The 25,378-nt window shown below is 38.7% G+C and overlaps 1 protein-coding gene across 1 annotated transcript in view; it reads right to left on the bottom strand.

The window, feature by feature from the left end:
• Positions 1-2,552: 2,552 nt before the first annotated feature.
• LOC134534729 (uncharacterized) overlaps positions 2,553-25,378 on the bottom strand; it is an 83,333-nt gene continuing 60,507 nt past the window's right edge. Inside the window, exon 2 of the mRNA XM_063373224.1 lies at positions 2,553-9,646. Coding sequence (XP_063229294.1) covers positions 7,986-9,587 — 1,602 coding nt within the window. The 5' untranslated portion in view covers positions 9,588-9,646 and the 3' untranslated portion in view covers positions 2,553-7,985. The remainder of the gene's footprint in view (positions 9,647-25,378) is intronic.

Raw genomic sequence — 25,378 nt, 5'->3', positions numbered from 1 at the left:
TGCCTTCGAAATTTTTTTCTCTTTTAAATGTTATCATGAAGAAATCATCCGCGTCTTGCCGCGCAATTCGCGAGCTCCAGACCCTGGCTGACTCCACGACTGCAGCGTGCTGGGCAACTCCCCTGTTTTGGTGAGTGATAATTCGCGACCCCCCCTTTTTTTCCCTTAAATTTTTTTTTGGGCATTTTCTGCCCCATAGACTGCCTGTATACAAGTTCTAATCAGTTTTGATTTGGACTTTTGCAGACAGGGTCGATGACAGGGAGAGACTGATTGCTCCCATCTCGTGGCCACCCCCCCCCCCCCCCTCCTGTTACATGGGTCACATTAGAAGAAACGTTTCTACTACACGACGTGATCGTTTGAAGACCCCGGGTGGTAATGTAAATTCAACATTTCCCCCTTACCTAGCTACGAACTATCTTAAGCGGATGACCAACCCACCAGCGACCAGTGTTTTCCTCAAGAACATGTAGAACGAATAGAACTAATTATCAATGTAATCATCGGATCCATCCAATTTTGGGTGTGAAACTCATAATGCAAATGTTTATATTTCAAACTATGAATGTACTTTGTTTTAAATAATCGCGGGCCGGCCCCTTTTCGTTTTTCTTTTGTTTTTTCTTAAATCTTTGAAACTTGTTAAAACCTTTTGTATGTAATGTAATGGAAACAAGATAATTCATCAGGGCAAATAAAACAGGGAAACTATAGATCAAGTTAATCGTGTAGTTTTTATTTATTGATTTTAATGATCCACCAACTTCCTCCTTGTCTGTTACAGGAAGTTCCTAAATTTTTGTTTGTTCCCCACCTCGCGCCGCCTCTGGTAAATCAATTTATTTAACTTATTTTTCTTACCCAGCAGTTTCCAAGGCTCCTTTTAAAATAATTCAATTTTGAGGCACGAGGGGTGTTACAAGGTTTAGTTTATAGCTTGAAAGTCCGCACTTCACTTGCCCACAGTGCGTCTTTCGACATGAAACAGGGGTGTTGATAAGAAAATTGCTTACAACTAAAATGAATTTTACATAATTATTAAAGGTTTAAATGTCCAGTTACGGAAATACGGAGTGTTATTTATGTATTACGTAAAATAGACTAACATCATTACACGTCTGAATAATCGTGTGTATCAATCAGCGTTTCTAACGATGAATATAGTTAGCTTATTAATTTAAATAAATATAAACCCTGAAACTTTTATTAGCTTCTTTAAATATAGTTAATGTATGATTTATATTTTTTACTGAACAGGGGAGAATGCTAATTATTTTGTAGAGTCTAGTATAATGCATTAACTTTATCGAGTTTTATTTTAAGCGTGTTTAATTGCATGAATTTATGTGATTACTGATGGGCGTGCCTGAAGTTGGCAGCCATGTAAGATCAACCAAATGGTGCTTTTTTTTCTTTCAATGCAAAGCATTAAACTGGCAAAACATTCAACTTTGAAACAGTATAGTATTTATGAAGCTTTCTCTGACCATCAAGAAGTCAACTAACAGTAACAATGAAAGAACTAGCGTAACTGCAAGTAAAATTCTACGTACACCCGGTTCTAACCTTTTACTAGCTTTGGAGAGAATTTATGACTTGTATTGAAGTTCCTTTTTCTCATTGCCAATGTAATAAATTTCAGTCCTTTATTCACTCCATTATGAGAACAAGTAAATTGTATTTTCGTTAGCATGGGTAGATATGCCTTGCCAAACCACCATGCGTCGATGGTGAATTTCTGAGGTAATAGCAACTAAAATCAGCCGTAAAGATGATTTGCGTTAGTTAACAGGTATTACGGTATTATTTTTGTATTTCTCAAAAGCAGTGCAAAACGACAAATTTTTATTTGCTGCAATGATATTTCAGTGGGTATAGACCGGAAAAATGTACCTTAGCAATCCAAGCCGATAAGTTTTATTTTTCTCTCTCACTGATATCAGCTTTCTTCATAAGAGAGTTTTCATTATGTCGGGGTAGCACTCATACTTTTTAGGATTTATTAAATACTAGAAAGCACTGCTTGGTAATTTAATATACGAGGTTACAAAAACCTTTATTTTTTTACAGGAAAATGCAAAGGGAGTTTGATTTACCGCCGGCAAGCATGTAAATTGTTTTTCATTTCCTAACATACAAAACAAGGAAAAATGTTTATTTGCCTCAAAAATGCCTTTTCTACGGCAAAATAACTATACAGTATGATCGAAAAAAGTATATCCTGCAGTAGGTAAAATTCTGCTGACGCAACAAAATGGTTTCGTCTACCCCACACACGACATATTTTGTAAAGTGTAAGAAATTAATGTCTTACATATCAAATTACATTACGTAAGAATTCTGTTACAGCAAGAGAATATTTGTTTCGCCATAACAAACAAATAATTATTTTAAATTGAATTAGCATTTTTTTTTTCACTCAGTGATACATTTTCAGCCTGCTCATTTGAAACTCACAATTTTTGAAGGATACATTTGTAAATCTCAAGTATTGAACTATATGATTTAATACAATGTTTCTGGAATGAAAAAAATTTGAAAACAAGAAATAATTTTTTCAGGTACTTTTATTTTAGACGTTCAAAAGTAACGTCGGTAACCACACATTTTGGTACATAACATTGGTCAACACAATTCTAGTTAGTATGTTTAATATATATTTATATATAATATACAAACAAAAAAGGAATCAATAATTTGCAAAGCACATTTTTTATCTATTTTGTTTACGTTGTATTTAGCGTATTTTATTTTAATTTGTGTTTGCGTACTCTTCAATGAACAGTTTTAGTTCTGTCATGTTTACCAATTTTTGGTACACCGGGCATGATATACACTGTTCAGTCAGTAGATTAAGCTAATCATATAAATATAATCTGATTAGTAGTTGGCAACTTTTCAATATTATGCACCTGCTGTTTAACTCAGTGAGCAAAAATACTTTTACACATATATAAATGCCTCAATATAAGTATTCCTTACTTTCACAATTTAATATAAAAAATACTCACGACACTATAAATAATTTTATATTACTTAGCATTATTGCACTCTTTATACATGGTTGTGGGTATGGCATCAAGGAAACTAAGTATTGCCACAATTTTCGGAACGCGGTTTTCATCTGCAACTGAGTAACATAAGCAATATTGGTCAAAACATTTTAACTACTAAAGCCTGCAAAAAAAATGGCTTCAATTCAGTACACAATTTTGAATTAAGTACATTCACATGATCCTTTAAAATGTTTAAAATAATCAATTTTCCCCCAAAATTATGAAACACCTGCAACTAAAAACAGATATAAAATCATGAAAATAAATTTAAATTCAATGTAACTTTTCTATTGACACTTTTGTTTTGAATTAATGATTGTAACATGGGACTCATGAACGTTCAACTACTATTGATGTTTAAATCGCAGTCGCAACAAAAATTTCCACGTGTTATCAGAGCCTGAAGTTTTGTAGGGTTTCTTTGTGAGTATTTGTGATAAATTACTACTTATATACAACAAACAAATCAAACCTATATCATACACATAAAAATAATAACAATCACAACCCTGGAAGAAGAGATAATAATCTGGCTTTATATAATTTTACAGTGTGAACCAACTGCCAGAATGCGTAGTAATACGCATACAATTATAATACATAATTATAGCAAATATTAAGATGTAATATTTTAGCTTAACCATGATTTAAGAACATGGATATTCATTTTCCATTACCTATGTACATTGTGCAACATAATTTTCAAATATTAATCGTACAAACTTCACGCATATAAACAAAATTAATAAAATTATACACAACAAAGAACATAACTGTAATAAAATACATAACATAAATTTTTTTTACCATTTATGGTGCTACTTTGAATATTTGCCTTCGTCACAAGTAAGGACTGTTTTATATATTTAATATATATGCTGTTCAAAAACTGTATTGTTCTGATCTTCAGTGTTTTTGTATTACTGAATGTTATGTCTTGATATAATCCTCTCCCACATGTTAGCATACATTTTATTAAAGTATTTTTATAAAAGTTTTATGTAACAAAATATCGATATAAATAATACTATTAATAAGAGTATAAACAACCAGCAAAACACTTTTTGTCAACTGTTTACAAAAATACTTTAGCAAATATTAAAACTGATACATTTAAGAACCTGTTCATTCCTAAATTTAATTGAACACAATTCAATTATCACAAACATATGTAATCAAACAAGTTTACTAAGTAAGTAAACAATGAACTCCATAAAAACCTATAAAAAAATCTTTAAAATGAAAAACCATTGAAAATAGCATAATGTGCCGAGAAATTAACATGTCTATTTAAACATAACTTGAGACAAATATTTAAAAATAGTAGTATTCCAAAAACTTCTATTGTGAAAAAACCTCCAACTCTATTTCAGGGAAAAAACATTTTGTGAATTATAAAAATTACCATGGGAATACTTGGCAACAAAAAATATTTTATTTTAACTGTTTTAAGAAATCAGAACTTCACTAAAAGTAGAAAATTTCCATTCTGTACTGGCGAAATTTTTCAGGTGTGAAACCCAATGAAAATAATTTACAAATATAAAATAATTCCTATATGTTCGACAAGAAATATTGTTATGTGTGTTAGGAATATTTTTTATTATGTCAACTAGTAGTAAGTATATTAATCTAAAGGCCAAGTTTATTTTCGAAATGTAAAGGTTAAATGGAGCACTGCTAACTAAAAACCATATTACATGACTTGTACGATTACCATTATACGATTGAATAAAAAACATTAGTCATTTAATATTAAAGATTAGAATCATGAAATTGCTTATATATTTTCTACCAAGCACAGTGTTTTTCGTGAAAGGCAAAGAGGATATTGATACGTTTATGATAATATTGAAAAGTTTAAATGTTACATTGATCCCTAAATTTTATTAAGAGCATATCTTTCACTTCATATAAAAAAAGGCACTTTATTCTCATTATAATCTTGACATCTAAAATCTGGTTAATAATCTCAAAATAGGTACCTCCTAACTTAACTCTGTAAGTTGCAACATTACCACGTCCCTGTTTTTACATAATATGAAAGTTTTATGTTAAATTTTATACGGTATCTTTTCTTGCTGAGCTAACATACCAGGAGCTCCCATGATTCAAAACTGTTTCTTTGTTAAAATTATAATCGCAATACATTGGTTTTATGAGCACACTACGCAGAAGCACTCAAGAAGAATGGCACAAAAATTTATAAAAATAAAACAAGGCCTAAAGTCAATGCGATGGCCTACGATTTGGATAAGCATTTGCTTGGTTTGAAATTCTAAATATCATTTTAAAATTTTTGAAACTCACATAACTTAGTTTCACAGTTATTTGGAATTTCAACTCACTGACATCACTATGTGTAGCAGTCTTACTTCCTGAATTTAACTGCCACACTGTGTTGAAGTTACACAAATTGCACCGTTATATTTAAACCAAACGTCCACAATATTAAGTGGCCCGAAAAAAAAATCACTTTTTAATGGTCTGATGCTAAAAACACTTCTCAACCATTGATTATACAATAAATAAATTTTAAACAGCGTTAAAAAAAATGTGAAGTTTCTTCTACAGTTTCTCTATCGCAAAAACATGAACTTATATGTTTGTCATCCCTAGATTTATCCCGTTACGATGGATGTTTTTGGTGTCATCACATCTGAAGTGACCTCCCTATCCTCAGAAAACCAATCTTTCCGGCACAGTTTCCCCTCACCTCACGCAGACATACTACATACAAGGCCGCGTCTCTTGTGCACTACTGGAAATAATGATTTGGTTAACTTTTCTCCGAGAAGTGATAACCTCTTTGCCCCTCTTATATTACGCATACTACATTCTAGAGATAACATGGCCAGTATTACAGTTTATCACAATGCCAGCGCCTACTGAAGCGTTAAAGAGAGTTCACATTTAAAAGAGAAGAAAGGTATTTTTAAAAACACGAATTTTACTTTTTTTTATTTGCAATTGACCTAGTGTTAAGAAATCAGCCTTTCTAAGTATTTACACAACTCTATGAGGCCACTAGTGCAGCCTGCAACTACACAAACCACATACATTCTTCCTTATACGATGGTACAACGGGCATAATTAAGTTTTAGGTGTCGTGCGTAACTCGAAGTACAGAATCAGTTAGAGCTTTACTCTGGCAGTCCAATAATCAAAAACTAAATTTAATACTTAATTAAAATCTGAGTCACATTTTGTGTTTGTTTAAAAAAAAATAGAATTATTTCAATAATGGGTTTGTATAAATATTAATTTCAGTACAGTAATTAGCTACCGAAGCATCCACTTGAAATGCCAGTGCAAGTAATGTAAAATGCTGAGGAAATATATTTAACAAATGAGAGCAAGTATCACAGATCACAGTGTGGTGTTGTTAGGTGCTATGAATGACAGTACACACAAAAGATGATAACAATACGGGGACCCTTAAGTATGTGCGTTTATTACCAATCATTTTTCAGTGTAACATACCAAAACACTTAATTACTGACTGAACTTAGTAATAAAACCGGCAAGGACGTTAACAAGATTGCAAAAATATCCACTATGACATTCGCTGCAAGAATGGGTAAAATCAAGAAATCGACAGCATAACTGAACTGTTTTCATTGACATTATTTTTAGTAGAGATAGCTCAAAGAAGAATATAACAGTAATTGAAGATTTTCACTTTACTTCCATGCACGCCCAAAAATACCTAGAAAAACTATAAGCTTTTTGTAAGTACAAACACAGAGCAAAATTTTAAAGCAGAATATCCTGAAACACTGAACAAGTTCTACCACAATCACTGTCTACTGTAATTACTTTTTAATGAAAATGCACAGGGCCTACTGTTGAGGAAGCAATATTACATATGGTTTTAAATATGTTATGTCCAGCATCTTTATGCTCTAGTTTTGCAGCACACCGACATGACAAAAACACCTCTCCAGAAAATCTCACTCTCCATTTTCTTTTATTTCTTTCATAAAAACGCTCGTTAGAGAAAAGAGTGGTTCTCAAACCCATGTATATTAATTAAAAACTTCAACAACACGTTTTCTCAATTCATATTTTATCTAAATTTCTATTACTGAAAAATTTTTGTAATGTGTGTTTTATAAATGTATAATACAATTTGTTTTATCTAAAACTGCGTTTATTTATATACATAAATAATAAATCTATATCTTCATCTTCACTAATAACATTTATCTAAATTTATTTCTAAAAGGGAGGTAAAGTACACAATTTTTAGTACTTTCACATTAAGTGACACTCAAACTCTTAACTTCAAATTAAACATAAACTTCTGAAAACTATAAAAAAAATTAGCACGCATTGTTTAAATTTATATATTTGCCACTTAGGAATATTGGTTTAAAACATTTATTAATCTTGTGTCTTTATCGACATCATACTAATAACATAAAATCTGGCCGAAAATGGCTTTATGAAGAAATGACGAATGCCTTAATATACATGAAAAATAACTATGTTCTTAATGCAAACCTTACCCAAAAATAGCACTTTTCTTATCCTTACGTCACATTTTTTATGTAGAATATTTTTAAGAATTCTTTACTGACAAAAATATGCTTATAGAGATCAAAAATCATATCATGCTCCAAATACTGAAAATAGTTCCTATGAGTTGCATCCCAAAGCAGCCTCCAATACAATGTTTGTTTTTCTAACAAACATTCGGTAAAATCTTAACTATCACCTTCCATTTTACATTACTTTTTCTCAACATTTAGACATTTCAATTGCTACCTTGCCACTAAGCCAAACAAGATAACTCCATTCATAAAATTGTATCATGACAGTGAAATCCTTTTGGTGTTAATGCCCATAATAGATGCATTGCTCACCTGCCAAATGAAAAAAAAAAAATTAGAAATCGGCATCGCAGAAAGCACTGCGTCTTTGCTACGACTCCAAGGAGGCAATGAGACTGTGGAACACGACGGACTGCAGTTCGCCGAAGATGGACGCGTGGCCGCAGGAGTACTGGTGCTGCTCCGCGGGCTCCATGGCCAGCGGGGAGCCGCCGCTGATGTCGTCGCCGTCGAGCGAGCCGCAGAAAGAGCTGGCCGCGAAGGGACTGCCGCCCAGCCTGAGCGCCTGGTGCTTGCCGGCAACCAGCAGGTCTGGCTCCTCCATCAGCAGGTCCGCCGGCGAGCGGAACCTCTGACTGGCCTGGGCGGGGCTGGCGGGAACCAGCATGTCGCCAGGCGGCGAGCTGTACGCCAGCCTCGGGTCAGGGCGGCAGTCCACACCCGCGGGCAGGCTGTCGTCGACCAGCATGTCCGACGGAGGGGACTGCTGGACGTCGCACATGCGCAACACGGGATGGTTCGCGGCATCGCCCTCCTCCGTGTCCATGTCGGAAGGAGGAGGGGATAGCATTGTACTTAAACCGGGAGCACCTCCGTGCCTTGCAATGTTTGAACTGTGTTCCGAGAGCACGGCCGACTGAACGGGCAAAACAAGTGGTGACGAGTCACTGCACGCAAGTCTGGAACTAGGGTCGGACGCACCTTCCGCGCAATCCTCGACGAGCATGTCCGACGGCGAAGGAAGCAAGGTGCACGACGATCCTCCGCCATTAGTCCTCGAGTTCACCCAGCACCGATCCTCCGGCACCGCTGTCCTAGAGATCGTCGTACCGCCACTGCACAACAGCAACCGTCTCTCGACGTCTTCCTTGTCTTCGAGCACCACCTCGATGTCCTCCTGGTCCTCGAGGGTCCTCGCGGGGAGAGTCCTCTCGTCCGGTCGTAGCCTCTCGCAGGCCGCGTCCGGCTTCGCCTCGGGGAGTTGGAGCCTGGGGCGCTTGCAGCAGTCCGGGGCGACGGGCGCGCACGGGGGCACGTCGATGTCCACCACGTTCACGTCCTCGTCCTCGTCGTCCGTGTCGTCGATGGAGGTGAGCATGCGCGGCGTGGGCGGCATGTAGAACTGGCTGAGCACGTCCTGCACGTCGCAGTCCTCCACTTCCTCGACGGGCCTCTTCTTGGGCGCCGCCGGCGGCGACAGGGCCGCCTCCTCGTCGCAGCCCCGGGACAGGGACAGGTCCAGCTCGCCCGGCAGCAGCAGCAGCGAGTCTGCCCGCGGGTCCGCGGCGCGCGAGGCGTTCTGCGAGGTGTTCTCCTTGTCGGCGTCGCTCGGCACGCCGTCGTGCCGCGCGGCCTTGTTGTACGGCGTGAAGCACCTGGGGTAGGCGTGCAGCTGCTGCTTCTGCAGCTTCTCCTCCTTCGCCTCGCGCTGCAGCCGCTTGATCGTGTTGTTGATCAGCACGGACCTCCGCAGCGAGCTCTCCATGTCCTCGATCTTCTTCAGCTTGTTGATGGAGATCTTGAGCACCTTGCGCCGCTCCTCCTTGAGGCGGTACTTGGCGCTGATCATGGTGGGCCGCGCCTTCGTCACGACGGCTGCGCCGTTCCCGCCGCAGAAGCTGGAGCCGTAGCTGCGACCGCCTCCGAAAATGTCGTCGTCCGGGCCGCCATTGTCCAGTGCCGCAGCACTCATGCCGTCACGTCGCGGCACAGGGGTAGCTCTGGGGTCAGCCGCGCCGTCACAGTCCCCTCCTGAAACACCGCACCGCAAACATGCACTTCAGCTTTCATTTTAAAAAGCCTAACTTTATGTAACCCACTTACATGTAGGAACTCTGCAACACTCAACAGTTTTACCATAGTTTTCAAAAAGAAAAACTTATTTATACACATTTCAGAACTTGGAAGTTATAACACTGAAATAACAATTCACAAACATATATTCACTGTTATGCATTTTCAAGTGTAATTAAAGAGTAAAGAAAAATTCTTAAAGGTTTTTCTCTAATATGTGTACATATTATTGCGTACGTACAGACCTATACAAACCAAATATTTGTAAAACTATAGACAAATTACATTTAACACAACACACAAACATTAATTTCTACTTGGGAGGACGTTATAGAAACAATTTCTGTATGCAACAAATTATACCAACAGCAAGGAACTTGTTCTCTCAAAATCGCACACGGTTTGTTACGCAAGAGGAGTATAAGTCGGTCACAATACATATTAAATGTAGTTTATTACATTTTTGTCCATCAAAATATTTTGTACTTGCAGTTTGTAAAACTGTGAAAAATGGTATTTAATCCGGCACGTTTAGGACCACGGCCGCGCCGGATAATCGAACGTCAATATGAACAGAAGATTCCTTTGGGAATCAGTGGCCAAGAAATAGTTTATAATACTACAAGAAAGATATTGTAGCTTTGTACAACACATGCTATGGTTATTGGCTCATATAAAATTGGTTTTACGAGCATTTATTACAAAAATAAGTGCATAACTTTATATTTTAATTGATGTTTCATTCAATCTCAATTTCTTAAACCATAGAAAAGATAATTAAATATTTTATCTAATTTAACTTTATACTATCTTACTATGCTTATTAACATGGGGAGTTAATACTGGAAAGCTTTTCAGGGAACGCTTTACAAATAACTTCAATTATTGGAGGTTCTGGGAGAACACAAAGCATAAAGCCCAGGTAAGAATCTGAACCCAGTATTACTGCGAACACTATCTTATAGCGATACAGTTGTTTTTGTGCGTAAATACACAAATTTACATAATATTTGTAATTTACATGAATATTTCTGTTTCATTTACTGAAGAAAAAAAATATTGTGTTATTTTAACGGGGAAAAATTACCAAGTGTGAAAATGTGAAAAAAGAAAAAAAAAATTGAACTGAAATGAATACTTGCAGTAAACAGAGAATGGTGGATTAAAGACGCTTCACTGGAGTAATATTTTACAAGTGCTCCGCAAGTGCCGAGAAGGAAATGGTGCGGAGGGATCTGGAACACGCCACGGCCGCAGCACACACGTGCAGCCAGCCACGAGGGGCCTGAGGTGGTTCAGAAGCGCCTGGAGTGAAAGCGGCGCCGACCGTCGCCTCGTTGAAGGCGCAGATAAGTGGTTATCACGAACGCCCCCCCCCCCCCTCCTCCACCGTGCCAAGAAACAACCCCCCCCCCCCCTCTAGGACCAAACTGAGAGGTCGCGGCCTCCCCACTGCTTCGCTTTGACATCCCACTAGTTCTCGGCAAGGAAAAAATTTATCAACATCGTAAACACACCAGTGTCATTCTGCAACTGAAACTGGACGTTTATAAGGCTTGAAACCCCGAGTTACTTGACCAGGGCCGTTTAAAAGAAACTTTAAAAAAAAGGGAGGGGGGATAAAGCTTCGCCATTTTGCCAATTTCACATATTTTAAAAATAACACAACGTAAACGTTACCATGGCCATAGCTGTTGACATAATCGGCACATACCGCATAACTTGGTAAGGTTCCCAATGAATTATTTTAGCAATAGCAACTTTAACTTTCGTCCAAACAGAGTGAACTCGCAGATTAAAAAACCTCAACTCGAACCAGATCCTGGTGCCAAGCTCTTGGGATTCTGCTTCTCCCCCCCCCCCCCCCCCCACCCAACCCAACCCAACCCAACCCTCTCGAAGGCCGTGTATTTGAAAGCCATTTTTTTTTTTTTTAAACAATACGTAGCACCGACGTTGAAATGCAGTCTTTCACCAGCCGTGCCAAATTTATGAAAGAAATTTTTAAAAGAAAAGAAAAACAACGGAATTTTTAAAAGTAAATTTGCACGCATTGCCCAGGGGTGGATACAAAATAGTAATTTAAATTCAGAATGAAACATGACGGATTTGGCGATTACCTACATACACAATTCAAGCATTGCATTTTTTGTAAATGTAGATGGTCGCTAAACACCACTATGATGCACATAATATATATATATGTATATATATGTATATATATAATATATATATGTGTGTGTGTGTGTTTATTTTTAAAACGCCAGATAAGTATTCACGATGGAAAGGTTTTTTATAATAATTCCGTTATGGGTTATTCAGAAGTTAATTTTCTAATTTTTATCCGCCGCTGGGTAACGTGTGCAAATTAATTTTTTTAAATCCCACTAAAAAAAATGTCCATAAATATCTTACATTAGTAGTATATGATAGCCGGTCCTGAAACTGGCTTCTGGCTGTGGAGCGGGGAGCCGAGCCGCCATCTTGGATTTGTGACGTCACGGCGGCCATTTTTGACTCAAAATTCCTCAAAATTGACTCAAAATTCCTCAAAATTGACTCAAAATGACTCAAAATTTCCCGTTTTCGAGGGAAAAATTCCCGTTTCGAGAAAAAATTAGGTTTTGCCCTAGAAAGAACCCAAATTCCTAAAAGAGGCTTAAGCATCCTTGTCTACAGCCTCCGATAAGCCTCTGACGTCATCTAGGATTATGACCGACATCTTGGATGAGTGTAACGGGACACAGCGTAACGGGACATAACGTAACGGGACATAACGTAACGGGACAAGTAGATCACGGCAGCCATCTTGGATCCGCCATCTTGGATCCGCCATTTTGGATGACGTCATTTTGTTTTCTCGAACATTCCAGCATTTTGTTGTCCGCCATATTGGATTATGACGTCACTGTTGCAATTTTCGTTACGTCCGCCATCTTGAAAATCCACAATTTTTATGTTAGAAAATCGGGAAAAATTTTAAAAATCATTAAAAAATTATTTAATCGAATTAAAAAAATATTAAAAACCACTGTTGCAGTTATCGTTACGGTTGCCATCTTGGATTATATAAATGTTACATATTTCGTTACACCCGCCATCTTGGTTGAGTACCATGTCTTTCTTACACTTTACGTTACGACCACCATATTGGATCCTATTAATGTTGCAATTATCGTTATGGTCGCCATCTTTAAATTTGGACGCCATCTTGGAAATCCGTAGTTTTTATGTTAGAAAATCGGGAAAAATTCCAAAATTCATCAAAAAATTAATGTATTTAAATTCTGTGTGATTATATCGATGTACGTCCTTGGTTCGATTCCCGACGAGAGTAAACGGTCGATCCTTCCTCCATGAAAGCTACCTAACCTGATCTACCACCACCAGTACCAAGGTTTATATCATCAACTGGTATGACATCATGTCCACCATCTTGTCTTCATCCGCTGGAGTCCACAATCTTGTTTTCGTCTGCTAGAGTGTGCCGATACCATGTAGTATAATTATCTGGTCACCATACTTTTGTCCTCAACTGTTGACATTGATCATTGACCTTGGCCTTTGACCTTGACCTTTAAATTTGACCTTGACCTTGAAATTTGACCTTGACCTTGAAATTTGACCTTGACCTTTAAATTTGACCTTGACCTTGAAATTTGACCTTGACCTTGAAATTTGACCTTGACCTTGAAATTTGACCTTGACCTTGAAATTTGACTTTGTCCTTGAAATTTGACTTTGTCCTTGTCGACCATCATGGATCCGACATTTTATGTTCAGTACATGCTACCAGGAGCTACCACCTGCCAGAGTACTCCATCTTGTGTGTGTACTTGTATTATGGAGTACATTTCCATCTGGTTAATTTTATTCTAACCCGCTACAGTGCAGTAATCATTTATTACCGAGGTGCCCCCGCCATCTTGAAATTCGACCGCCATCTTGAAATCATGTAATAATGTAGCTAGAAAAGCGGGAAAAAATCCAAAATTCATTAAATAAATCACTCATTATCTTACATATTGATTCGATCCGCTCCTGTCCTTGGTTCGATACCCGATCGATGCAATAATGTTTAATTTTATGAAAAAATAATAATTTCAATATACCATGTTCAAAATTCTTAAAGAGACTTTAAAACCTCTACTAACATCATCCTATCAGACATCAAGACCACCATATTGGAAATTCGTAATTGTAATGCTAGAGATTCGGGAAAAAGTTCAAAATTCATTAAATAAATTTGTAATCTATATACTGATTGATTAAATCGACTAAGGTCCTTGGTTCGATCCCTGGCCGATACAAATCAACTTTAATTTTAAAAAAGTACCAGAAAAGTGTAAGGTTCGAGAAATAAAACACCTCAAAGTCTTTTACAAACATAATATTTATTACACAATTTCTATCCTACTACAGAATCACTTGCGAAAGCCAGCAATCTTATAAACATTTAGCCCTGCATAGACGTGCATCGACTACTTCTTAGCTCCAAATGGCTACAAATGCTTCAAAATGCTCCAAATGGCTCCAACAGCTCTAAAATGCTTCAAAAGGCTTTAATAGCTCCAAATGGCTCCAAATGCTCCAAACGGCCTCCAAATGCTTGACAGCCTCCAAATGCTTGACTGCTCCAAACGGCTCCAAATGCTCCAAATGTCTCCAAATTGCTTCAAATGCTCCTAACGGCTCCAAATGCTCCAAATGTTCCAAACGGCTCCAAATGCTCCAATTGCTCCAAACAGCTCCAAATGCTCCAAACGGCTCCAAAAGCTCCAAATGTCTCCAAATGCTCCAAACGGCTCCAAATGCTCCAAATGGCTCCAAATGCTCCAAATGGCTCCAACAGCTCCAAAAGGCTCCAAATGCTTCAAAAGGCTCCAATTGTTCCAAGAGCTCCATCTTCAATTGATTCCAACTGATTCCAATTACTTTTCTTATCGAACTTGGCATGGTTACTAACATGTCTTTATTAGTATACATTTTGACTGGCAGTGGTAACGTATTTTGCACCTTTAAGTTATAAGTTTTATTTAGAAATCAGATTTCGATAAATGGTAGATACCATTTGGAAAGAAAATATATTAATTTATCTTCAAGTTTATACACATTTAATTTAAGCCATTATTGTATGTAGCCAGCTTCCCTCAGTTCTTTGAGTATGAAGGATATTTCTTTAATGTTCGAATAGTTTCCTGCACAAAGCGATCCATGTAGTAGTCGTAGCCTGTCAACCAATATGTTAGGATCTTCCCATGAGGTATAATCAAACTCTTCTGCTGCGTTCATCATCCTTGCATGTTTATAATAAATATTATTATCTCTGGTGTCTATCGTTTTAACACCAACCTCAAGGTCACTTTCGTCATCGTGACAGTGATTATCACAAGCTTGATCAGGATAATTTATTTTATTACGACGTTTCCATCGTTTTGGTCTCAAACCACCATCACAGTCTTCGCTCTTGCATGCTTTTGGTGCTTCAGCACAGTACTCAATCATGTCAGCCTTAGATGTGTCAGCACAGTCTTCGTTCACGCCAGCTTCTGATGTGTCACCACAGTCTTCAATCATGTCAGCACCACAAACTTGATCAGGATAATTTATTTTATTACGTCGTTTCCATCGTTTTGGTCTCAGACCGCCATCACAGTCTTCGATCTTGCCTGCTTTAGGTGCTTCAGTACAGTACTCAATCATGTCAGCCTTAGATGTGTCAGCACAGTCTTCGTTCACGCCAGCTTCTGATGTGTCACCACAGTCTTCAATCATGTCAGCACCACAAACTTGATCAGGATAATTTATTTTATTACGTCGTTTCCGTCGTTTTGGTCTCAGACCGCCATCACAGTCTTCGATCTTACCTGCTTTAGGTGCTTCAGTACAGTACTCAATCATGTCAGCCTCAGATGTGTCACCACAATCTTCAATCATGCACGCTTCAGATGATTCATCATAGTCTTCGACCTTGTAAGCTTCAGATGGTTCTCCATCTTTCTCATTTTCATGGAGACGACTAGATATTGGAGTAAATATATTTTCATTTCTAATGTGGTTACAACTTCCTTCGTTTGTTTTAGATTTTAAATTATTATCTTGATCTAGATCAGTAATTTTAGCATTAGCTTTTTCGCCTTCGTTCCTCTTCCGCGATGTTGTAGCCCAGTCTTCGTTATCTTTATTCATCTTAATTGTACAGGTCTTGTAATGTCTATCCAAGTAATATCTTCTACCAAAGGATTTCTGACACTGACTGCAATGAAATGGTTTTTGACAAGGACCCAAATTACACTCGCTTCTCTCATGTCGTTTAGCATTCTTTCTCAAGGTAAACACCTTGCTACAGTATCTACAGTGATGACGTTTCGATACAGCGTCAGATCCTAAATCGGAATTCATATTAGTTACCGAGACTAATGCCAGATGCAAACTAAGAGTTTTAAATTAGATATATTACTTAAATAGAATTTTTTAATTATTTCATCAGCGAGAATTAATTTATCTCATTCAAAGGTACTTTTTGCAAGTAGTTCTGCTTTTCAACAACAGATGTCGCCACATGTTACTTGCAGGTAAATAATATTTAGTTCTTTTATGCGGGATGCGGGATGCTCACTAACGATCGAAATAGAACGATGGCTTCGCTAGACTCCAAGGAGAAGGAAGTTCGTCCATCCTGTTAGTGCTTCTTAGATTTCTCAGAAATTATTTGACTGAGTAATGATAATTTTTTTTTTTTAATTTCCGCCTGATAAAAATATTACAAGTAATGATTGAGTAGCAGAAGTTCACTAATTATATGCAACCTTGAATAAAAAATAACATGCTTCATTAAGTAAAAAAATCCTTCATGCAGAGATAAATTCCTCATCAGTAACCAGAAGCACTCGGAGAAAACCATCAGATGTATAGTCAGGAATAATCAGAAGCACCCAGTGAAAACCATCAAAATATTGTCAAGAATAATCAGGAGCACACGGAGAAATCCATCAAAATATTGTCAAGAATAATCAGGAGCACACGGAGAAATCCACCATAATACTGTCAAGAATAAACGGGAGCACACGGAGAAAACCGCCATAATATTGACAAGAATAATCGGAAGCACACGGAGAAAACCGCCACAAGTTTTCTTTGATATCATAAAATTTCAGGAAAAAATAATAATAAAAAATAAAAATAAATTAATAAAAAATTTAAAAAAATAAAATAAAAAATACATAAAATTCTGGCTTGTACTAGAACTATATCTTTGCTCAACAATGAGAAGTTCACAAGCTAGCAGAATCTGTTTATGTATTTTTTATTTTATTTTTTTAAATTTTTTATTAATTTATTTTTATTTTTTATTATTTTTTCCTGAAATTTTATGATATCAAAGAAAACTTGTGGCGGTTTTCTCCGTGTGCTTCCGATTATTCTTGTCAATATTATGGCGGTTTTCTCCGTGTGCTCCCGTTTATTCTTGACAGTATTATGGTGGATTTCTCCGTGTGCTCCTGATTATTCTTGACAATATTTTGATGGATTTCTCCGTGTGCTCCTGATTATTCTTGACAATATTTTGATGGTTTTCACTGGGTGCTTCTGATTATTCCTGACTATACATCTGATGGTTTTCTCCGAGTGCTTCTGGTTACTGATGAGGAATTTATCTCTGCATGAAGGATTTTTTTACTTAATGAAGCATGTTATTTTTTATTCAAGGTTGCATATAATTAGTGAACTTCTGCTACTCAATCATTACTTGTAATATTTTTATCAGGCGGAAATTAAAAAAAAAAAAATTATCATTACTCAGTCAAATAATTTCTGAGAAATCTAAGAAGCACTAACAGGATGGACGAACTTCCTTCTCCTTGGAGTCTAGCGAAGCCATCGTTCTATTTCGATCGTTAGTGAGCATCCCGCATCCCGCATAAAAGAACTAAATATTATTTACCTGCAAGTAACATGTGGCGACATCTGTTGTTGAAAAGCAGAACTACTTGCAAAAAGTACCTTTGAATGAGATAAATTAATTCTCGCTGATGAAATAATTAAAAAATTCTATTTAAGTAATATATCTAATTTAAAACTCTTAGTTTGCATCTGGCATTAGTCTCGGTAACTAATATGAATTCCGATTTAGGATCTGACGCTGTATCGAAACGTCATCACTGTAGATACTGTAGCAAGGTGTTTACCTTGAGAAAGAATGCTAAACGACATGAGAGAAGCGAGTGTAATTTGGGTCCTTGTCAAAAACCATTTCATTGCAGTCAGTGTCAGAAATCCTTTGGTAGAAGATATTACTTGGATAGACATTACAAGACCTGTACAATTAAGATGAATAAAGATAACGAAGACTGGGCTACAACATCGCGGAAGAGGAACGAAGGCGAAAAAGCTAATGCTAAAATTACTGATCTAGATCAAGATAATAATTTAAAATCTAAAACAAACGAAGGAAGTTGTAACCACATTAGAAATGAAAATATATTTACTCCAATATCTAGTCGTCTCCATGAAAATGAGAAAGATGGAGAACCATCTGAAGCTTACAAGGTCGAAGACTATGATGAATCATCTGAAGCGTGCATGATTGAAGATTGTGGTGACACATCTGAGGCTGACATGATTGAGTACTGTACTGAAGCACCTAAAGCAGGTAAGATCGAAGACTGTGATGGCGGTCTGAGACCAAAACGACGGAAACGACGTAATAAAATAAATTATCCTGATCAAGTTTGTGGTGCTGACATGATTGAAGACTGTGGTGACACATCAGAAGCTGGCGTGAACGAAGACTGTGCTGACACATCTAAGGCTGACATGATTGAGTACTGTACTGAAGCACCTAAAGCAGGCAAGATCGAAGACTGTGATGGCGGTCTGAGACCAAAACGATGGAAACGACGTAATAAAATAAATTATCCTGATCAAGTTTGTGGTGCTGACATGATTGAAGACTGTGGTGACACATCAGAAGCTGGCGTGAACGAAGACTGTGCTGACACATCTAAGGCTGACATGATTGAGTACTGTGCTGAAGCACCAAAAGCATGCAAGAGCGAAGACTGTGATGGTGGTTTGAGACCAAAACGATGGAAACGTCGTAATAAAATAAATTATCCTGATCAAGCTTGTGATAATCACTGTCACGATGACGAAAGTGACCTTGAGGTTGGTGTTAAAACGATAGACACCAGAGATAATAATATTTATTATAAACATGCAAGGATGATGAACGCAGCAGAAGAGTTTGATTATACCTCATGGGAAGATCCTAACATATTGGTTGACAGGCTACGACTACTACATGGATCGCTTTGTGCAGGAAACTATTCGAACATTAAAGAAATATCCTTCATACTCAAAGAACTGAGGGAAGCTGGCTACATACAATAATGGCTTAAATTAAATGTGTATAAACTTGAAGATAAATTAATATATTTTCTTTCCAAATGGTATCTACCATTTATCGAAATCTGATTTCTAAATAAAACTTATAACTTAAAGGTGCAAAATACGTTACCACTGCCAGTCAAAATGTATACTAATAAAGACATGTTAGTAACCATGCCAAGTTCGATAAGAAAAGTAATTGGAATCAGTTGGAATCAATTGAAGATGGAGCTCTTGGAACAATTGGAGCCTTTTGAAGCATTTGGAGCCTTTTGGAGCTGTTGGAGCCATTTGGAGCATTTGGAGGCCGTTTGGAGCAATTGGAGCCTTTTGAAGCATTTGGAGCCTTTTGGAGACATTTGGAGCATTTGGAGCATTTGGAGCCGTTTGGAGCATTTGGAGCCTTTTGGAGACATTTGGAGCCGTTTGGAGCATTTGGAGCCTTTTGGAGACATTTGGAGCATTTGGAGCCGTTTGGAGCATTTGGAGACATTTGGAGCTTTTGGAGCCGTTTGGAGCATTTGGAGCTGTTTGGAGCAATTGGAGCATTTGGAGCATTTGGAGCCGTTTGGAACATTTGGAGCAATTTGGAGCATTTGGAGCCGTTTGGAGCATTTGAAGCAATTTGGAGACATTTGGAGCATTTGGAGCCGTTTGGAGCAGTCAAGCATTTGGAGGCTGTCAAGCATTTGGAGGCCGTTTGGAGCATTTGGAGCCATTTGGAGCTATTAAAGCCTTTTGAAGCATTTGGAGCCTTTTAGAGCTGTTGGAGCCATTTGGAGCATTTTGAAGCATTTGTAGCCATTTGGAGCTAAGAAGTAGTCGATGCACGTCTATGCAGGGCTAAATGTTTATAAGATTGCTGGCTTTCGCAAGTGATTCTGTAGTAGGATAGAAATTGTGTAATAAATATTATGCTTGTAAAAGACTTTGAGGTGTTTTATTTCTCGAACCTTACACTTTTCTGGTACTTTTTTAAAATTAAAGTTGATTTGTATCGGCCAGGGATCGAACCAAGGACCTTAGTCGATTTAATCAATCAGTATATAGATTACAAATTTATTTAATGAATTTTGAACTTTTTCCCGAATCTCTAGCATTACAATTACGAATTTCCAATATGGTGGTCTTGATGTCTGATAGGATGATGTTAGTAGAGGTTTTAAAGTCTCTTTAAGAATTTTGAACATGGTATATTGAAATTATTATTTTTTCATAAAATTAAACATTATTGCATCGATCGGGTATCGAACCAAGGACGGGAGCGGATCGAATCAATATGTAAGATAATGAGTGATTTATTTAATGAATTTTGGATTTTTTCCCGCTTTTCTAGCTACATTATTACATGATTTCAAGATGGCGGTCGAATTTCAAGATGGCGGGGGCACCTCGGTAATAAATGATTACTGCACTGTAGCGGGTTAGAATAAAATTAACCAGATGGAAATGTACTCCATAATACAAGTACACACACAAGATGGAGTACTCTGGCAGGTGGTAGCTCCTGGTAGCATGTACTGAACATAAAATGTCGGATCCATGATGGTCGACAAGGACAAAGTCAAATTTCAAGGACAAAGTCAAATTTCAAGGTCAAGGTCAAATTTCAAGGTCAAGGTCAAATTTCAAGGTCAAGGTCAAATTTCAAGGTCAATGTCAAATTTCAAGGTCAAGGTCAAATTTAAAGGTCAAGGTCAAAGGCCAAGGTCAATGATCAATGTCAACAGTTGAGGACAAAAGTATGGTGACCAGATAATTATACTACATGGTATCGGCACACTCTAGCAGACGAAAACAAGATGGTGGACTCCAGCGGATGAAGACAAGATGGTGGACATGATGTCATACCAGTTGATGATATAAACCTTGGTACTGGTGGTGGTAGATCAGTCTAGGTAGCTTTCATGGAGGAAGGATCGACCGTTTACTCTCGTCGGGAATCGAACCAAGGACGTACATCGATATAATCATACAGAATTTAAATACATTAATTTTTTGATGAATTTTGGAATTTTTCCCGATTTTCTAACATAAAAACTACGGATTTCCAAGATGGCGTCCAAATTTAAAGATGGCGACCATAACGATAATTGCAACATTAATAGGATCCAATATGGTGGTCGTAACGTAAAGTGTAAGAATGACATGGTACTCAACCAAGATGGCAGGTGTAACGAAATATGTAACATTTATATAATCCAAGATGGCAACCGTAACGATAACTGCAACAGTGGTTTTTAATATTTTTTTAATTCGATTAAATAATTTTTTAATGATTTTTAAAATTTTTCCCGATTTTCTAACATAAAAATTGTGGATTTTCAAGATGGCGGACGTAACGAAAATTGCAACGGTGACGTCATAATCCAATATGGCGGACAACAAAATGCTGGAATGTTCGAGAAAACAAAATGACGTCATCCAAAATGGCGGATCCAAGATGGCGGATCCAAGATGGCTGCCGTGATCTACTTGTCCCGTTACGTTATGTCCCGTTACGCTGTGTCCCGTTACACTCATCCAAGATGTCGGTCATAATCCTAGATGACGTCAGAGGCTTATCGGAGGCTGTAGACAAGGATGCTTAAGCCTCTTTTTAGGAATTTGGGTTATTTTCTAGGGCAAAACCTAATTTTTTCTCGAAACGGGAATTTTTCCCTCGAAAACGGGAAATTTTGAGTCATTTTGAGTCAATTTTGAGGAATTTTGAGTCAATTTTGAGGAATTTTGAGTCAAAAATGGCCGCCGTGACGTCACAAATCCAAGATGGCGGCTCGGCTCCCCGCTCCACAGCCAGAAGCCAGTTTCAGGACCGGCTATCATATACTACTTACATTGAAAAAAAAAATAAGGTACGGCCGGTGAAACAAACTCACGGGTACAGTGCATGAGAAATCGACGACAAAGATTTCGTAGTTTCTTATCAATCTTGGAATCTTGACGGGTATGTATCGCCGCATTTCAACGTCTGTGCTAACTGATAATGCCCAACCAACTTTACGTTGGAAACGACAGTGAAACGCGCGCGTGGGGACTTCACCCCCACGCCTCACCCGGCCAACCCTTTTAGCCAATCCATCATCCCCCAACCTCTTCCCACAAAAAAAAACGTTCCGCGCTACGCCCCCACACAACGTCCGCCCGCGGTCGAAGCCCGCGACGAAAGGTCAGGTTCAACGGTCGGGCATCCCTCTGTGCGGTAAAACAACCCCCCCCTCGGCAACCCTCTTCACTTTTACCCCTTCACTGCGCCCACCCACGTTTCAGCGGCACAAATAAAAAAAAAACCAAAACACGCGGGGGCGTGTGGCGCTAATTTTAATAACGGCATCCTCCCTCTTTTAATACTTTTTTTCTTTCTTTCTAACTCTACCACCTCACTATGACGCAAGCTCCATTGGCTTTAATAAAAACAGATAATTAAATGCCACATTTAAAAAAAATAATATTTTTCAACGCCCGCTTGTTTAGCGCGCGATAATTACAGGCTGTAAAGAAACGTAACACGTAGTTTGAAACATTAGCGTGAATTCAGTTCAAGAGTTTTCCATTTCCCGCGGGGGAAGGGGAAGGGGAAAAAAATACACCTCCGGGCCGGCGAGGAAACATCGTGGGCAGCCAGCGCAAACAGCTGTCGACGGCACCGCCGAAGGAAGGTATTTCCAGAAAATCATCGTGAAAACTCATTACCGGGGCCGGGAAGACAGAGCCGAATGAGAGATGGGGGAAAAGGCGAGCGTGGGAGGAGGGGGGCGGGGTGTTCGAAAAAGAGAGGGATGAATAAAAAAAATGGGCCAGGGGCCCTGGTAATGAAAGCGCCTGCTTCTCCAGGGTCGATACCTGAACACGGAGTGGCGAATTTTATATATTCCACAGCTCAGGCACGAAGAACCAGCTATCGTTATTAATATTTGAATCTTTTTTTTATAGGGTTCAGAGAGAAAAAGTGAAAAAGGAGGGGAGAAACTTCACACTGATACGCTTTTAAGCATTTACAACGAGTTAAGTTATTTACAGCCACGTTGGTAAAGGGGCCCCGCATACCCGGGCACAGATGCGTGTGCAGAGAGAGATTCAGAAGAAACGGCGCGATTTGAAAACCTGCTCCAGATATCCGAGTGCAGTCTGTTCACAAAAAAAAAGCATTTAAGAATGCGCTGAAAAGGCGGATTAGTATCTCTTGTTTTAAAAACTGCATTTTTAGGGCAATGAAAATGCCCAAAAAAAAAAAAACACAATTTATGGCATGAAACATTCGGTGGATATTCTGGAAAGCACTCGCGGGAAATTGCACTGCGCCTTCACCTTCAATGTCTCATAATTAAACCTTTGCATGACGAGAAGACTGCACGCCAGTTCGGAGGCTAACACCGCGCTAATTAGCACCAGCGAGAGTCGCACTTACAATCCCGCCTCACTTACACATATACACTAAGCGTGCGTCTTAAATATTGAATGTCATATGTTTCCGCCCACTGGCGGGTAGCGAGGAGGGGTCTCCGCTCAGCGACAGAGCAACAGACAAACAGACAGACAGACACAGACAGACACAGACACCCTCCTCGCGCGCGCAGGAAGCACGGCCGCCGGGGCGCACCTCTGCCCTCCGCACACAATGGGCGACAAAACACCGCGAGGTCGACGGCGACAACCGCGCGCCGAACAAAGCCCGGGGCGCCCCTTCAAGAGCTCAGCCCCAGCCGGTGGTCGGAACCTTCATGCCCCTGGCTCACTCTTCTTCCCGGACCATCCTTCTTGTCCCGTGTTGAACCCGCCTGCCCACACACGGGTGTGCAGAGCTTCAGGAAGGACGCGATTTGAAAAATACTCAAGATATCCGAGTGAGGTCTGTCCGCTGAGGACCGAAAAGTAGTTTTGTTTCTAAACTTGTTTTTAAATATATATATATATATATATATATATATATATATTAGAATAGTGAAAATGGCTTAAAAGAAGTTTTAAGATTAATTTTTAGGCATAAAACAACCGATACAGATTCTTGAAAGTACTTATTAAGGGACTTGCATTCACCTTTGCCTTCATTTCTCCGCCATATAATGTTACGGTCACCACTCAAAATTTCGCAGTTGTCCCATGCACGACGAGTCGATTACGCGCCGGTTCAGAGGCTTGCGCTTAGAGGCCACACCGCACTATAAGCACCGGCGCGCATCGCGCTTATCATCCCGCCTCACCAACTCACATGCACACCCCTGAATATACGGGCCCCTTAATGCTTAAAATAATTTAACTACGAACGAATGAGCCCAGGGTTCCCCCCCCCCCCCCCCCCCCGTGACTTTGCAGGTATTTATCTAGGCCTAACTTAACTTGTTATTATCTAGATCTAAGATAGGGGATTTAGTCATGGCATCAATTGCTGTCATGGCTGGCAAATCCCCAACAAAGCGTATGATGCGTTCTACCTTTTTTGCCCTGGCTTAAATCCTGCATGATTATGCGTAAAGGCTTCGGTCTGGGACGCACCTAGACCTATCCCACACAAATACACTTAGTATTAGTTAGGTTAGGGGAAAAAACTGAGTTCAGCAACACTGTCGCTTCCAGGTGCCCGTACTGGCACTCGAATAAGAAACGCTGAAACCACATCAAGTGCATTTATCTTACAGAACCATAATTTTTTTTTACCATCTCAAATGAAACATAGTCTTATGTCCAATTTATTATCTCCATGGAAAGATTCGTACAAATAAAACAGTAACGTAAATTAGTTTTATACACACTCTTTTTATATCCGCACTTCCTTCCTTATCTGTTTGGTACAACTCTATTTCTTCCTGATATGAATGTCTTCAAGAAACCTACACACACATATTGTGTTCTTTTTAAGTATTGTGTATATATATCGTGTAACCTATGTCCAGTTGGGATAATGTCGCTTTATAACAATGAAATAATTCTTGAAATCTTGAAACCATCCCAGTAGTTTTTAAGAGTCCACTTCGGACAAACAAAACAACCAAAATAACACTCTCTAGTGGAAATATTTACAATTATAACGTGGAAAAAATTGAGATGTGGAACCAAAATAACACTCTCTAGTGGTGATATTAACAATTAGCACGCGAAAAAAAAAAATGTGATGTGGAGTGAGCAAGGTAGGTTACCGTGAGTTCCGCGAGTCAAAGAGTCACAAACGCACGGTTCAGCTCGCCGGAACACAGATTGAGGAAGGGCTCCAGCTGTTCGCGGACATACGGTGGCGCCATCGGGCGGTGGCGATGGGAACTGCTATGTGTCGGCTAGTCTCCGCAGGAACAGAGGGGGAGAAAG

Source organism: Bacillus rossius, chromosome 8 (assembly GCF_032445375.1).
Source record: "Bacillus rossius redtenbacheri isolate Brsri chromosome 8, Brsri_v3, whole genome shotgun sequence".
Classification (NCBI taxonomy): domain Eukaryota; kingdom Metazoa; phylum Arthropoda; class Insecta; order Phasmatodea; family Bacillidae; genus Bacillus; species Bacillus rossius.
Note: the sequence above shows the minus strand (reverse complement) of the source record. Positions and strands in the feature narration are given on the sequence as shown.